At 51.9% G+C, this 15,620-nt stretch overlaps 1 protein-coding gene across 3 annotated transcripts in view; it reads right to left on the bottom strand.

Moving 5' to 3' along the window:
- TNRC18 (trinucleotide repeat containing 18) overlaps positions 1-15,620 on the bottom strand; it is a 55,588-nt gene that overhangs the window by 19,295 nt on the left and 20,673 nt on the right. The window contains exons 4-15 of one of the 3 annotated variants that reach the window (XM_017813401.1): positions 13,670-13,772; positions 13,078-13,283; positions 12,728-12,874; positions 12,047-12,231; positions 10,852-11,275; positions 9,398-10,345; positions 8,586-8,761; positions 7,742-7,878; positions 7,102-7,230; positions 5,057-5,231; positions 3,658-4,021; positions 834-1,109 (exon numbers count right to left, since the gene is read on the bottom strand). In XM_017813401.1, the coding sequence (XP_017668890.1) occupies positions 834-1,109; positions 3,658-4,021; positions 5,057-5,231; positions 7,102-7,230; positions 7,742-7,878; positions 8,586-8,761; positions 9,398-10,345; positions 10,852-11,275; positions 12,047-12,231; positions 12,728-12,874; positions 13,078-13,283; positions 13,670-13,772 (3,270 nt within the window). The remainder of the gene's footprint in view (positions 1-833; positions 1,110-3,657; positions 4,022-5,056; positions 5,232-7,101; positions 7,231-7,741; positions 7,879-8,585; positions 8,762-9,397; positions 10,346-10,851; positions 11,276-12,046; positions 12,232-12,727; positions 12,875-13,077; positions 13,284-13,669; positions 13,773-15,620) is intronic. The other 2 variants (XM_017813402.1, XM_017813403.1) reach the window with 2 other exon arrangements.

Genomic DNA, 15,620 nt, shown 5'->3' with positions numbered 1-15,620 from the left:
AGAGTACCCCAGACTAGGTTAATTCCAGTTCTACTGATGGGGAGTGGGAGCAGGAGGGGGATGCAGAGCAGGATGGAGTGAAGCGGCAACCTAATCGCCTGATAAGAGACACAGCAAGAGAGACAAGGTACACAGGTTTAGTTAAAAATGAACTCGGTATGTTTAATAAAGCTTGGTATACCAAATCGCAGTACAAACATCAAGTCACACGGCCACACAACAGTATCCCAGTATTAAAAAAAAAAGCAAAAAAATAAAGGGAGAAAAAGAAAGAAAAAAGCGGGGGAAAAAAGACAAAGGGGGAGGAAAAAAAAGGGGGCAAAAAAAAAGAAAAGGGGGGGAAAAGACAAGGGGGGGATGAAAAAAAGGGGGAGGGGAAAAGGAAAGTAATCAAAAAAAACCTTTCAAACCTCGACAAGGCTCATGCCAAAATAAAATAATAAGAATAAAAATAATAATAGTAATAATAATAATAATAATAATAATAATATAATGGTGGTGGTGGCAGGAAGGAAGGAAGTGAGGGTAAAACTGAAGGGAGGAAGGGAACAGGAAAGCAGGGAGAGGTGGACACTAAAACCCAGTCGATATAAAAGCTCTAAAAGAGCCAGCCAGTAAAAATATCACAATGATACAGGTACAAAAAGGATAAAAAATAACCGTGGGGTGATAAAGCAGGCTACGCTGCCAAGGACAAAGATGGCCGCCCTGGCTCCGACCATCAAAATGGCTGACCCCGGCCCACAGGTCCCTCACTGCCTCACCCCCGCCCCGCTCCCACACGGCCACGGCAGAGAGTGCGTTTGGGGGTGCGTTTGCAATAAACTAGTAACCTTGATCGAACGAGTCCTCCGAGGAGTCGCTGAAGGAAGATCCCGCCTCGGCCTCCCTCAGCAGCAGGCAGAAGGGCTGCTTCCGCCCCGCCGCCACCTTTGGCTTCAGCGGCCGCCCGGCCGCCGCACTGCGCGGGGCCGCCTTGGGGCCACCGCCTGCCCGGCCACCCTTCCTGGCCGTTGTGCTGTACAGACCGGGCGGCCGCGGCTTGGGCGCGGACGGGGGCTGCGCTGGCCACTCGTCCCTCAGGGATCCCTCCTCCTCCGAGTCCGTATCTGTGGTCAAAGTGGGTGGGAAGAGCGTTACATCACAGAATGGGGGTTTGGGGTTTTTGGGTGGGTTTGAGGGAGCTTTGGTGCATTTCTTTGTGAAGATGCTCTAAACGAGGAGGTGAAGGAGGCTACAGGAGGGGTTGCCATTGTCCACCTCTGCCCACTCCATCACAAGCCTCATGCTCAACAAGTGGGTGCTGAATAAACAAAGAAATTCACATTTCCTTCTTTCCATCAGAAATGGACACTCTCCACCTTGGCCAAACACCTCCTGTCCTCCCTTAAGACAAGACCCAAGGAGTGTTATTATCTCAGCAGAAGAAAACTGAGGCAGACACTTCTGCTATGAAGATGTCCACCAAAAGCGCAGCAACATCAACAACTGGACCATCAACATGAATTTGTCTTCACCATGGTGATATTCAATGCTCTCGACCTAAATCTCCTTTTCTACATGAACCAATTCTCTCCGAGGGTTTTCAACACAGGCAGCACATCTAACTCCAAATGTCTGACTTCAAACATACCACCACAGACACCCAAACAGAGCAGGGAGCAAGCCACTCCTCTGTCTGCAAACTGTGGCTTTACAAAGCTGCTAAGCCTTGTGGGAGGTGAAAAGTCACCAGCAGTCCTCTCTGGCATCTGATGAGTGGAACAGGAAACATATGGTCCCCCTGGACACAATAGAAGCGGGTATAAATTGTCACCTCCTCACTTGTGAACACACCACCGGCTCCGCAACATTACAAACACTGTGGCAGGGACTGTTCCAGCCTGTGAGCAGCAGCAGATGCTCTCCAGTGTTAGCCCAGGTTGGGCATCACTCCCCAACTCCACTGCATTGGGTTGTAGAGAGGAAGAAACAGGGGATGGTGAGTTCAGGAGGCCCAAAGCCCAAATATGCAAATTATTTTGGACGCCTGACTTTTAAAATTTGTGGGAATACGATGCTCAGCTCTTCCTCTGGATCTATGCCCAAAGTTTTCAGGAATCCAGCTAGAAAATCAAGACGTTACGAGGCAGAAGGACTTGGCGCCAGTCCTGCTTCTCCTCCTCCACATGAGCAGCCCACCAGTCATGGGAGGTGCTGCCATATGCTCAACCTGCCTCCCCAAATTCACCATGCCTGAGTTAACAAATGACAGGCTGAAGGCCTTTCCTTGAACCTGCACACAGATGAAAAACCACACACCAAAGCTGAGCCATTTCCTCAGAGCTGAGACTTGTGTGGAAAAGAGGCCCACTCCTACACTGGAACACTCACTGGACAGTGGTCGAATAGAAGCTCTATTAGGTCTGGGTGGGAGTTTTTGTTCATGAAACCACAGTACCAAGTGCAAGGGCACTGTAAAAGCTCCCTCTGCCACAAGTCACAGCTTTTAGTTTCAGCAACAGCCCATGCCTCCTCCTCCCATTAGCTCCAGAACTCCTAGTTTAGGAGCCATGTGTCTGTCCTTGGGGGGTGAAGCACATTCAAGAACAGAACTGCTGGGCAGTATGTACAGCACAATCAGCCAAAGGCTGTGTTCGAGTCCAGTGGACATAATGGCTCTTATTTTGCCATGTAAATGGCTAATTTCATGCCAAACATTTGTTCCATTGGACAATCACTAGTTCATCTTCCCCATTAGTGAAATTTCTAAACTGGTGTTGCACCGAGAGATGTATTTGTTATGCACACAAACACCCCATAAAGGTTCTAACACGGTTTTAAATAGCTGCAAGCAAAGGAAAAGATGTGTGTGCAAGTGAGCTGAGACCATTACACAACCGGGTCTCAGACCATAAACTCTGCCCCAATGTCTGTCTGAATTGTTAAAGACTCAGTCCTATCTTTGGTTCTACTGTTTTCCCAACACTACGGGCAATTTCGATTTTTCCTTCTGTAACAGGGGCTGCTTGCTGGAACCTTTACCTCAGGTGCACTTTGGGTTCAGAAATAGCAATCACCACACAGGATGTGGGGTGGGGACAGTCACTGATGAGACAGATGGGAAGGCTGAGCACAGTCAGCCAGGAACCAAGGCACGACACTGAAGGGCAGGAGGATGCTCCTGCATCAGTGTCACTGGTAGGCTTTGGCTTTCCAGCGGACTCCATGGCATAATCCTAAAGCCAACCCCACTGCACTCAACAAGGACTTCAAAAGCCAACTCTTAACCGCCTCTGGAGCAGTGGCTCTGAGTGCTTGTCTGACAGGTAGAAGGAGAGTGTCTACTCCCACCAAAAGCAAGAATTTTTGTGGGTCCACTCGGGTTGAAGTGGGTCAACCTCTTTTTGGAAGCATTCTCCCCCACTGATGATGAGAACAAAACGAGTCAGAAAGACACGCTGATATTGAATACCTCTTGCAAAGCAAGGTGGGTGGACAACCCATGCTGACCCCAAAGATGCAGCAGCATTGATTAGCCAGGGAAAAAGTCACTTTTCACTCAGAGCAGAAACAGACCCATCTCCAAGACCCCTTCCAAGAGGCCAGAAACCCCTACCACAACCCCCCACAACACAGAGAAGAGATAGGAGAAGAGATAAATGAGGGGTTACTTACTATAGGAGTAGCTGCTAACTTCAGATATTGCTGGTGAATGGGAAACCTTGAGCTGATTTTTGACTTTTAACCCCACCTCCATCTTCTTCATTTTGGCAGCCACTTTGTTTTTACCTTCCTTGGTGGTTTTCAGTGACAGGCCCAGGTTCTTGGCCAGGCTCTTCTTCTCCTCCTTGCTTGGCAGAGCCTCGTGGGGTGGGAGGTACCTACTGCCACCTCCACTAGTTTTTGTCTTTCCCACAGAGCTGTCGGCAAACTTGAAGGGGGATTTGAGCTTGTCTTGTTTGGTGAGTGACAGGGCCTTGTCAAGCTTGCTGGCCAGCTGCTCCTGATCTGACGGCACCTTCTTCTTTTTGATCTTTAACTGCCAGGGTGAAAGGAAGAGACCAGGTGAATACAGAGCAGATATCATGGCAGACCTGAGGGATTTTACCAGCCCTCGTAACAGCCTCAAACAGTCTAGTTAATAAAGGCTCAAGATGATAGTCTTAGGTCCCAGTTGCCATAACCCACCATGGTGCTAGGGAGGAAGAAGAGGAAGATGTCAGCAAACAGTACAGCTTTCCTCTTACTGAGCACTACAAAATTGCAAGATTAACTTAGAAAAACTGAATGTTCTTCCAAAAGAAACATGTTCATAGCACAAGACGTTTTGGAGTCCTTTTTTCTCAACACCTGTTTTTTAGGATATGTTTGGATTAGTTTTACAAGCTTTCCTCTGAATCATAAGGATTAAAAATCTTCTTTACCCAAAACCCCAGCCAAATAAATACGGATTTCCACATAATCAACCAGCTCCAGAGGCTAGGATGCCAAAAAGACCCAAATATTTCTCAGCTAGAGCATCAGCACCGCTGCATTGCAGCCAGGGCTGTTACAACCTTTTCAGTATTTTCTTGCTTCTTGAAAAAAGTAAATGTACTTTACATGTGCTACAGTTAGATAACAGCAGCTCTAACTCAGTACTTTGCCTGTGTGCATTTTGGATTTCATCAGCAGCTTAAAACTCCAGTAAATATCTCATTGCCTCAACAGGAGCAGAAGAAAGCCCTGCATTTAAAATAGCAAGGCTGCACTCCCTTTCCTCCCTCCCTCCCCTCTCTTGACAGGCAAGGGGGTAAGACAAGCCCTGCTCTGGATTCAGAGCTGGTGCAGCACTGCAACGCTCTGGCTGGCTCGAAGGCACTTCACTCTGCCGCCTATCAAAGAGGTTCAACCTCTGACAGCCAGCGCCAGCCCCTCGACTGCACAGTCCTCTCATGAGGAACATCTAAACCCATGTGAACTGAAAGCAGACACTGGAAGATCAGGAGGAGTTATCCTACAAGCCAACACTAGCAAAGCAGGAGCGAGATTGGCTTGTGGCCCGTGGCTCCATCTTCCCCACGAGGGCACTGACCTCATTCGAGAAGCTGGGAGCCGCATCATGCTCTTCCCAGCTCTGGTTCCTCCCCTTCATCTTGCCACTGCTGCTCTCCACATCCTCGTCCTCCTCCGGGAGGGCCCCTTTGTGCCTCTTCTTCATGCCCTCGCCAGTCTCAGAGTCTTCGGAGAGCAACAAGGACTTGCTCAGTCTGGAAGCCAAGCACAGGATGATGGGTCAAGGTGGGGGGCTTTCCTCCCTGTGAACCCCACCAAGCTCGAAAGTGAGGTTAAATGCCTCCTAGGACAACAGGGATCCTTAGCAGGAGCCAAGTCCACTGTGAAAGGACAGCAGTTTGGACAAGGTTTTCCACCAAACAGGAGAGCCAGAGAGCCCTTCTTGCACACTCTTGGCCACCAGCACAGATGAGAGTGCCTGAAATCAGAGACCTGCAAAGTGGTCTCTGAAAGGAAATACTTGGTGTCTTGGTAACAGCCACCAAAAAGTGCCTGATTTGGTACAGAGCAGCAACAGGAAGGACAGACAGCTGAGCTGGCCCTGAAGGTCTTTTCCCACTTCTACTTCCATGGCCTCTGTAGGTGCAGAGAGAGACTCCTAAGGCCCAGGGAGGTGCCCCACTGCCCAGGCACTTGCTTTGGTTGCTTGGGTACTGCTCGGGTATGAGCAAAGAGGTGGTAAGGAACTGTCACGTGGGGTGACATGGAGGGACAAGGGCACTGCAGGGACTGGCTCACTCTGAGTGACTACAAGCCTGGACCCTCTGCAAAAGGCATTTGCGATCTGTGTCATTGGACTTGCTTTGGGATTTGGGGGAAAAGAAGAGGGTAAATAAATAAGAAAATAAAATAAAAAATAAAGTAGGTGAGACTGTAAGCACATCTTTTCCTACTCCCCAGCCATCTCCAGTAACTATCAGGTGGATGATCAGTCAACACCTCAAGATCCCTACCAAGCCTCCATTAACAGCTCTCATATGCTGCCTCCTTCACACTAAACCTGCTGGTTGTACCACTACCACAAAGCCACTGACACGGGGCAGCCTCCTCAGCTTCCAGGCATTTTCCCTCCCCTCCATCCTCTCTGCTGACCTCCATAGACAGCTAAACCAACACCTCAGGCCCTGGACGCTCGCTGAGGGTGTATCTCCATCTCCCACAACAGCCTGCTCAAGCACTCCTGTGATGTGGGGACATGCACACACCACACCATCACACACACCCACATGCACAACTCCAGCCACCTCTGGATGCCTCCAGCCTGTCCAGCCACCCAAACACAAAGAACAAAACAGAGAGCCACCGAGAGGACAGATTTTCAGAAGCGCTGGTCAGTGGGAGCTGGGCACCTGAATCTAATTTGTAGTCTTGAAAGGACATTTGCAAAAATACAGAGCACAAAGGAAGGCAGCTTGGAGGTGCGTTCCCACTGAAGAGGCCTGGCCACCTATGGATGGTTAGATGGCCAGCAGTGGTGGGATCTGGGCATCCAAACAAGGGCAGCTGGACTTGCAAAAGACAAAAAAGCAAAGGAGAGAATCATCCAGACTCTTGAGAGAGGTCAGGTGAAACCAACTCCCACTGATTCAGGGAACAGAGAGAAAGACAGAAGAAACACAGCACAAAGGTGCTACCAAGTAGATAACCTGGAATAGCCCTGCTCTTCCCGTTTTTGACATCAACATCCCTGCAATTAGTTCTACAGCACCTGCTTGCACCATCTGCTCTCCTGAGAACACACGAGGACACACTCCCTAACACCACGAGCTCACCTACAGGTCCCTGCCCAGCCAGCTGCTCCGTATCACCTCACCACTGCTCAACTGCCTGTCCTACTTGCACCCAACACCACAGAAACGTGCTCTACCTGCGGGGAGGGAGGACGCTGGCACCGTATTCCCACCGTAAGGACACGCTCACGTTCAAGGCACACGCTTCCACAACACCACTGCAGCCAGCGACCGGCCCTGGCGAGCCCCCGCTGCATCTGAGATGCTGTCCCCAAGTAAGACCCTGGTGCAGCGACCCTGCCATTTTCCCATCTTCCCCAAATTCCAGCCTTACTTTCCACTCTTGCTGTCACTCTTCCCTCTCTCCTTAATGGGTGACAGAGCGCTTGATCCAAGTTTCCTCTTCCTGGGCCTTCCAGGGCCTCTTCTCGCCAAGCTTCTACTTTTCTCGTCATGCTTTTCCCTTTAAAAAAACCACACGCTTCACTGTTAACCAAGGCAACAAAAAAAAACCCAAAAAAAAAAAAAAAAAAAAAAAACAAAAAAAAAAAAAAAAAAAAAAAAAGGCAAAAGGAAAAAAAAAAGCAAAAGCAAACTTTGCAACCAAAAAGCAAAATGAACAGGGAAAAAAAAATAAAGAAAATAAATCCAAAAAGAAGAAAAAGGGAAAATAATTAAAAGAAAGCAAGCAAGAACGGGAGCCAACCCAGAACCTTCGCCTGCCACCAAACTGCTAAACTGAGCTGCTGAAGCCAAGGTTGTCTCTAACACAGTCTCCCAGCTGCATTCACCAGTTACCAGGTTGTCGTGTCACATAGCCTAGGAGTGTGCTGTGAAAAGCTCTGGCGGGATGTACCAGGAGGAGAGGAGAAGAGACAGGGAGGGATGGAGGGCTGTTTTCTCTCCCGGACCAAAAGGCAGCGGAAGTGCCCAGCTGGAAAAAAACAAGACCAAGTGAGCAGCCTGTGACTTACTCGGAGTCCCTGCGGCGCTGCAGCTTCACCAGCTCCCGCTGCTTCTCCTTGTAGCGCCGCTGCAGCTCCGCCAGCCTCATCCTGTAGTCCAGCTCCATCGCGTCCATGTTCTCGATGGCCGATTTGATGGAGTACATCTAGGGTGGGGAGGCAAGAGGGGGCAAGAGGGTCAGACACGCCCAGGTGGTGCCCACTGGGTGCCTTTGCAATGGCCAAGGCGTGCAGGCTGGCAGAAAGCCCTTGGTGCTGACAGGGCAGCAGAGACCCCTTGCCCACAAGCACAGCCCCACAGCGGTACCAAGGAAACCCGCCAAGCAAAGATGTTCTGTGGCTTATGCACGGGATGGCATCAGCTTTGAGGGACTGCAACCCTGGGAAAGAATCTGGAGGATAAAATACAGCCATAGAGTCTCTTTTCCCTTGTTTAAAAAGACAGATCACAACATATCCTACCTTGCAACACTTACTTGCTGGGTACAAAATAATTGGTTGGTCTCTCTCATGGGGAAGAGTCAGCAAGGAAAAAATCAAGGAAAAACCCTCCTGACACTATATTTATGCCCCCCGTTGCCAAAACAGTAACACATGAGTTCCTTTGGCTTTGTATTACAAACATCACTTCTAGGGCTGCCCAGGGTCCTGCTGAACCTTGATTCACACACAGGGCAGGAAGCTAAATCAGAGCACACCAACTCCTTGCAGTCAGGAACACGAGGGAAGAGCCAGCTCGCTCTGCTGAATGCAGACAGGCAGCACGAGCCCCCCAAACTGGGGCTGTGACAGTGAGTTGTGGGAGTGGATGCACTGGGGCTTTTCAGGCTCAGCCACGCTAAGAGCTACTTACTGGTTCATCTTTCTTCTGCATCCAGCTGTACTTTTTGTTGGGATTCAGCTCTCGAGGCAGCCGGATGGTTTTCAGACTTTCCATAAAGGGGGTGGAAAGTACTTCCATGAGCATGTGGGTGCTGGCAGCCAGCAAACTCTCCAGTGTTGGCCGGACAGGAAAACTCTCTGGACCTGCTGGGAAGGACAGAAAAAAGAAGTTATAGACATTCACATTCCAAGACCGCTTCTCCAACAGGCATGAGGAGAGGCTGATGGTCCTTTCTGGACTATGGCTGCTGAAGGAGCCTCCCAGCCACCCTTAGCCCCCACTCGAGACCTCCTGTTGTACCCAGCCATGGTGCAAGTGGCAGTTCCCATCATGTCTCACCTCAGGAAGTTACTGGAAGGTGAGATTCTCTTCAGGACCTGCCAAGCTCTTGGAAAGTGTCATCTGGAGCTACTGGGACCTCTTGTGCCAAACCCCAACAGACTGTAGACTCACTGCCTGCCAGAAGGGTGTTACCCTGGCAGCTCCCGGCAACTGGGGCTCCGTTTCCGCTACACATACCACAGACTGTCTAGACATGGCGAGGGCCTTTGGAAGGGGAGAGCAGTACAAAAGCCACACGTAGCTCAGCCTACTGCAACAAAAACCCTGCTCCAACGCCATCCAAAGTACCAGCCACTCCTGCAACTCAGGGCAATGCTCTCCTTGCTGCCTGGCTGAGGCTGCAAGAGATCCCACCTGTGCCCACACAGAGAGCACAGGGACCATACGCTGCAAGACCCACCCTGGCCCAAAGCTCACCAGACTCCACACTCACAACTTACTTTGCATTTCTTGCTTCCGTTTCTCCAGCTCCATCTCTGCAATTTCACTCAGCAAAGTGATCCCCTGCAGGAAGGAGTGCTCCAGGGTCTGGTCAGTTAACACCTCCACCTTCATCTGGGATGGAGTGACAGTGGTGGTAGTCAACAAGGAACAAGCCTGAGGCATTTCTGTAGCAGCCACCAAAGCATTCATCCCAGCCAGTGGGTCACCCGGCTTGATGTCCAGATCCGGGATTTGGCAAGAGATTGCCTCTTCTGTATAGGAAGGGATCTCTGGCCCCTGCTCCCCCTCCTCAGGGGGCAGGCTGGGAAACTCCCTCCCCCTGGGCACATCGGCACTCTGTAGATCCATGGCTACAGAGGCCTCCTCCCGCTGGGTCGTCAAGTCCATCTCCGGTGGCTCGTTCTCTGCATGCACGAGCAAACCATCATAGTCCATGTGCATGGAACAGGTTTCTGCTCCACTCCCAGTCTCCGCCTCAGCCTCTGCTTCTGCAGGACAGGCCACAACCTGGTAAGGAGGTGAGCAGTTCTGGAGGTCTTCCTGGTCCTGCTCCATAGCACCCAGGGTTTCCCCTTGATGTAACAGGAGATTGCAATTTTCCACGTTCTGCACTGGGACGGCTGTGGAGGTGGTGATGTTCAGAGTCCCCATGTCCTGCTCACAGATGCCTTCTTGGCTTTCTTCCATCTGCACCTCTGATTTCACCCTCTCTTCCAAGGATTCCTCTTCTGCTGCTGCTTGGATGGGCTCTAGGATTTTGGACGGAGACAGGTGGATGGGCTTGACCTCTGAGGAAAGCTCCATGTGCTCAGACCCTTCAGCAGGCAGCGGGACGTCAGGAGCCAGGCCATCCGCATCAGATGCTGGGGCAGGCTGGATGAGGTAGGGATAATGTCTTCCAAAGGAGGGAGGCAAGGACTGGAATGGATATCCAGGGGGGATCTCTGCAAGATATCAGAAAGGACGGGCTGTGTAATGGATGGGTCTCCAAAGCATGTTCTCTCTTACTAAGGCATAGAGATAGTTCCCTTTGCATTCATCATATCTGGTCTCTTCCTGTTCTCAAGCAGTAGCTGCTTCCAGCACCTCTGCCCTGTTCAAGCTGCCAGAGGCAGCAGCACCCCAGAAATCCCTTCTGCAACTTTCCAGCACTCTCCTGCAGCTGGAGAGAGATCTGCCTCTTGCATCCTCTCCCACTGGGACTGCAGCCCTGGAAGAACCAACCCAGGCTGGACCCAAGGGAAGAAAAGAGCCTACAGCCCCAGGTGCCCCTCAGACCCAGGCATCGATCTCAGTCCCTCACACCACCCCTGCTCCTCGCTTCTCTCCTGCCTTTTAGAAGAGCTATGTGGTTTTCCCTAGGGGAAGGGACAGAAGCAGGAAAGACTGAGGAGAAAAAGGGAGGCAGGTACAAACACAACGGGAGTCTGCCAAAGCAGGGCTCTCTTACCTGGGAACAAGGCCTGATATGGACCAGCAGCCTCTTTTTCCAGCTCCAAGTCTTTCTTGTCCACGGTCTCAGGTGCCTCTTCCTTTGGAGGGATGGCAGGGGCAGGGGGTGGAGAGGCGGGGGGCGGGCTGGAAGGATGGGAGCTGGGGGTGGCGGGGTAGGAGTAGGCTGGCTGCGAAGGTGGCTCCTCCATCTTTTGGATCACCTCAGCTTTGAGCACAGACACGGGTGAGGCCCTGGGAGAGAGGGGAGGTGGACTCACAGCCTTGCTGTAGGACGTGGAGGCGCTGGGAGACAGCACGGGTGGTTTTCGGTGCACCAGTCCCGGGGCTGAGGAGGAAAGGCCTGATTTGGCACTGTCCAGGCTCCGCTTCGTCACCTTCTCTTCTATATCCACACGCTGCTCGGTGGCCTTCAATCTCTCCTGTGACAAGAACAGAGCAAATGTCAGCACGACACCTCCTCCTGTTCCTGGAAAGTAGCACTGACCTACCACCACGTAAGACCAAAACGTGGTCTGATCAAATAGGCACTGGAATAAACACGTTACCTGATGCAAAACCATTTTAAAACCAATTTGATGGAGGGTGACACTGATCTGCAATAGCTTCTTTACAAATTCCCAGTTCCAGGAGTCCTGAGAAGGGTGTTTCAGCTTTCACTTGCATCCAAAGCAAATCATTTCTATTTCTAAGTCTCCAGCCTTGCAAGCCCATTTGTAAAGCCAAGGCTGAAAACCAGAGGAGCACTATAAAAATGAACTGGGTGTAAAATACCAAAGCTCATGCCTTCCAAAACCATTTTGTGAATGGGAGCTGTCTCCAGGAGCCAGTGTGATTGCTACAAGTCCTGCAGCTGCTTCTCTGAGCTGCTCACAAGGTTTGTTTGGAGGTGACCAGGGATGAAACCACTCAACTATACAGAGACATCCCTAGGGAAGGAATCCATGTCACGCTACTGCTGGGCAGCTCTCCTGACAGCACTGCTCAATGGTTCTACACCAAACTCATCCAAACCCCACTCTAACTGCAGGATGCACCAAGTGCTTCATATCCCAGGGACCAGGGAAGGATCACTCCATGCATCCAGACCCTTGAGACACACACTTGCCACACAGACACAGCTGCTTCTTCTCCCCAGACACTCCAACTTCAGGCTTGTTTCACACCCAAGCAAGAAGCTCTTGAAAACATACCACGAGCTGGGCACTCCTCTGCAGCTCCATGGCATGGGCCGCTTGCTGCTGCAGGATGTACAGCTCGTGCTGCCGCAGCAGCTGCTGATGAGAGAGGAGCTGGAGCTGGTGAGCGTGCTGGAGGGAGCTCCTGGTCGGGGGGTACATGGCAGGCCACAGTGGGGGTGCCCGGTCCATCAGCTCTGCTGTGGAATGAGCAGAGCTGCAGTCAGGGAGGCAGCAGTGTAAGGATACCTAGAGGATTCAGGATCACTCAGGGCAAGTATCTCTATCCCAGGGTGTGGGGGATGCCAAACACTGGGCTATGAGGAAATGCAGAGGGGAGAGAGTGCTGTCTTTCCCTTGGCAGCTCCACTCCCGTCACCCCTGGGTCCTGGACTCATCAGACTTGCTTTGCTCTCCAGGCACTCTTGTTTTGACTGTCCATGGCTGAGCCCATGAATAGATTCTCCTAACCAAGAACTTTACCTCTACAGGGTCCTGCAGGGTATGAAGAGCCACTGCCAAAGATCACACATTTCCATCTCCAAAACACACCTAATGAGAGGCCATCTCACACCCACCCTACAGCTGTGGCTGCTGGTCCCCATGGTTACATATGCTCCTCTCTAGCCCTCTCCAAAGCCCATTTTCCCCACAGCTGTCAAAGAATGGTCCTCAGGGACACGCTCACATCCTTACCAAAGTGTGGCAAGTGCTCGCTGGGGATCACGACAAGCTGCCCCGACTGCGGGTCTCTGGCAAACTGGTAGGCAGAAGGGAGAGCTCCCCCCATGGCAGGGGGGAAGCCTGGAGTCATGCCCTGGTGCAGGGAAGGGTGACCAAGTCCTGGAAGAAGAAACACCCAAGTCACAACTCAGAGGATGCAGGCAGCTTCTATCCAGTCAAGAAGTCATCCACCATTTGACTGCTCCAAAATACCTCCTTGCCTGTGAACAGCGAGCAGCCTCGCTGGGCACACAGCAACACCTCTCCCTGGATTTCATCTGTGTGAACACCCCATGCACACCGCTCCCTCCCAGGGCACTCACCATAGGGATGGCCAGCCAGCCACATGGAGGGGCTCCCTGTCCTGGGAAGCCAGGGGTGGGCTGCCAAGTGCGAAGCTGGGTCTGCAGACCAGCGCCCGGAGCCCGCCAGGGCTGGGCCTCCCGTCACCATGAGGTTGGAGTTCAAACCGTTTGTGGCGCAGCTGGAGGGGTGGATCCGGGCAAAATCTGCCAGCTCCTTGCTTTCTCTGTTATGTGGGAGGCAAGAGAGAGAGAGAAACAGTCTGAGTGATGGAGGAGCTCAAGGGTACAGACCCGTCTGCAGAACCAGTGTTTGCAAACCAGGGTCAGTCACTTGAGGAGAGCTGTGATGGAGGTGGTTAACATCACGTCCAGAATAAGACATCCCATCTCCCCATTCCTTTGGAGCAGGCATGGATTTGCAGAAGTCTGCTAGGATTCAGGATCTGCCTATAGTCCCATTTACCCCCCTCAACATTACTTTCTGCACCAGCAAGGCTGGTGCCAGCACCTGCACCAGATGGAAGCAACCCCATCCCCTCTCTGGACAGGCTGTCCCTGAGCACAGCTCGTGGCTCTATGGCAAGAGACCCCATCTCCCACCAACCCTCACCTGAGCAGCTTCTCCTGATCCCGTTCCAAGCGCCCTGCCAGGAGGTGGCTGTCCCGGTGGCGGCTCCTCTCATCCCCACAGTCATCTTCGGAGCGTCCGTGCCCTAAGAGACAACCCAGCACCATCAGACAGGACAAACAGTCTGGGGAAAGCTGTCCCCTTTGCTCTGGGCATGGAGAGGCAGTACATGGGAGCCAGCACACCCAAACATCATTCTCTCTCTCCTGAAGGTTGTTCCATGTTCAAATCTTGAAGGACCAGACAAGGCTCTCTGTGTGATCAAGATATTTTCACTGAGGCAGCTCCTGGCAGCACACAGGTTTATGTGGTCCGAGGTTATGTCTTCAAGATATCATGGGTCCCATTCACCAGGCCAGGCTGGTCTCCCAGGGCAGGACAGCCACAGCCTTAGAGTAACACAACCAAGGGGACCACTGCTGCTGAAGGATAGTGGCAGATCTCCCATCTCAGAAAGAGCCCAGACGCAGCTAAATCCGTACATCAAACCACCCACTCCTGCTTAGCACATCTCATGGAGGGGAAAGGTTTTATCTCAGCCCCTTCTGAAGCACCTTCTGCTCTTGTAAACCAGTCTGGGAGCACCGGGTATGCTCCGAACCCCTGTCCTACTGCAACAGGCAGAATCAACAATACAGACCCTCACAAAACCAGCGCACTCCGCTCTGCAATTCAACCCGTTAGCAGAAATCTGCAACTCCCCTGAGACATGCAACAAGAAAGGGTCTGGCAAGGCAGGGACACATATGGCAGATGAGGGCAGGAATCCAAAAAGGGGGGGTTGGATGTTTGGCTGGAGTAGCCGTTTGTCCAGAATCAGAACAGCTCTCGCAGATACAGCCTGGCACGGTAGCAGCTGTGTCTGTGAAGGGTTAGGAGGCACCTGCACACGAGTGAGCAGCAGTGCCAAGCTTGGCTCTGCCAGAACCAGGTACTGGGGCCATCCTTCCCTTCTTTATCCAAGGTCTTCACCCTACCACCTGATTTTAAGCTTACTTTTCCCCAGTTTTTTTCCCTAGTTTCTTTCTTGCATACTCATTTTTTCCACAATTCCCTGCTGCCCCTCTCCATATTATGTTTCAGTGACATGATCCATTCCTAAATCCCAGCCCTGCTTGCAGCGAGCACTCGGATAGTCTAACAGGGCCAGGAGGAAGATGTTTGCTTCCCCCCCAACTCCTGGTGCTCCTTGCCAGCACATCCCCTGCCCGGGCCATGCTCTGCACCCCACAGGGCTCAGCAGAGCAGCACAGCCTCACAGGACTGCACCCCAGCAGCCCCTTCCAGGGTCCTCGTTCTCCTGTCTGGATATGGTTTGGCACATGGGAAAGCATCTCAGAACATCAAGTCTATTCTGCTGACAGGCAGTCTTTTCAAGGAGAGCTCCACTGTGTATTTCCACAAACCTGGACAGCCCATGGGTTTTTTGCTGTCAAGTCTCCAATTCCCTCAGCTTTTACTGTCAGAAGGAATCCAGGAACAAGACAACATCTCTCCCAACTCCTTTTCCCAAGGCTCCCTCCATGGGCTCCAGGCAGAAAACAAAGATGCTTTAAAACCTGGCACACAGCTCTCCCTCCCGAAGGACTTTCCAGGGTCACCACATCTCCCTCACAGTCTGCCAGGACACCACGTGCAGTGGCTGTCCCCAGCCAGCCCCTCCTCAACTCACTGAACGATGCCCCACGCAGCCTCCATCGCTCACTCTTACTACCCAACCTCCAAGTCATGAGGGCTCATAAATCCCTCCAGAGCCCAAACATCGTCTGCTGCCTCTCCACCAGCATCCACACTCACTCAAAAAATCTCCTTCCATACCTTAGCTCAGGTTCTTCCCCCTTAGAGCCCCTATTTCTTTTCCCTGATCAATGCCCAGCTGTCTCTTTGGTGTCAGCAATACGGAGCAAGCCCTTGGAGAGCTCACAGCCTCTCT

The sequence above is a fragment of the Lepidothrix coronata genome, unplaced genomic scaffold, assembly GCF_001604755.1.
Source record: "Lepidothrix coronata isolate B3197 unplaced genomic scaffold, Lepidothrix_coronata-1.0 Scaffold41, whole genome shotgun sequence".
Taxonomy (NCBI): Eukaryota; Metazoa; Chordata; class Aves; order Passeriformes; family Pipridae; genus Lepidothrix; species Lepidothrix coronata.
Note: the sequence above shows the minus strand (reverse complement) of the source record. Positions and strands in the feature narration are given on the sequence as shown.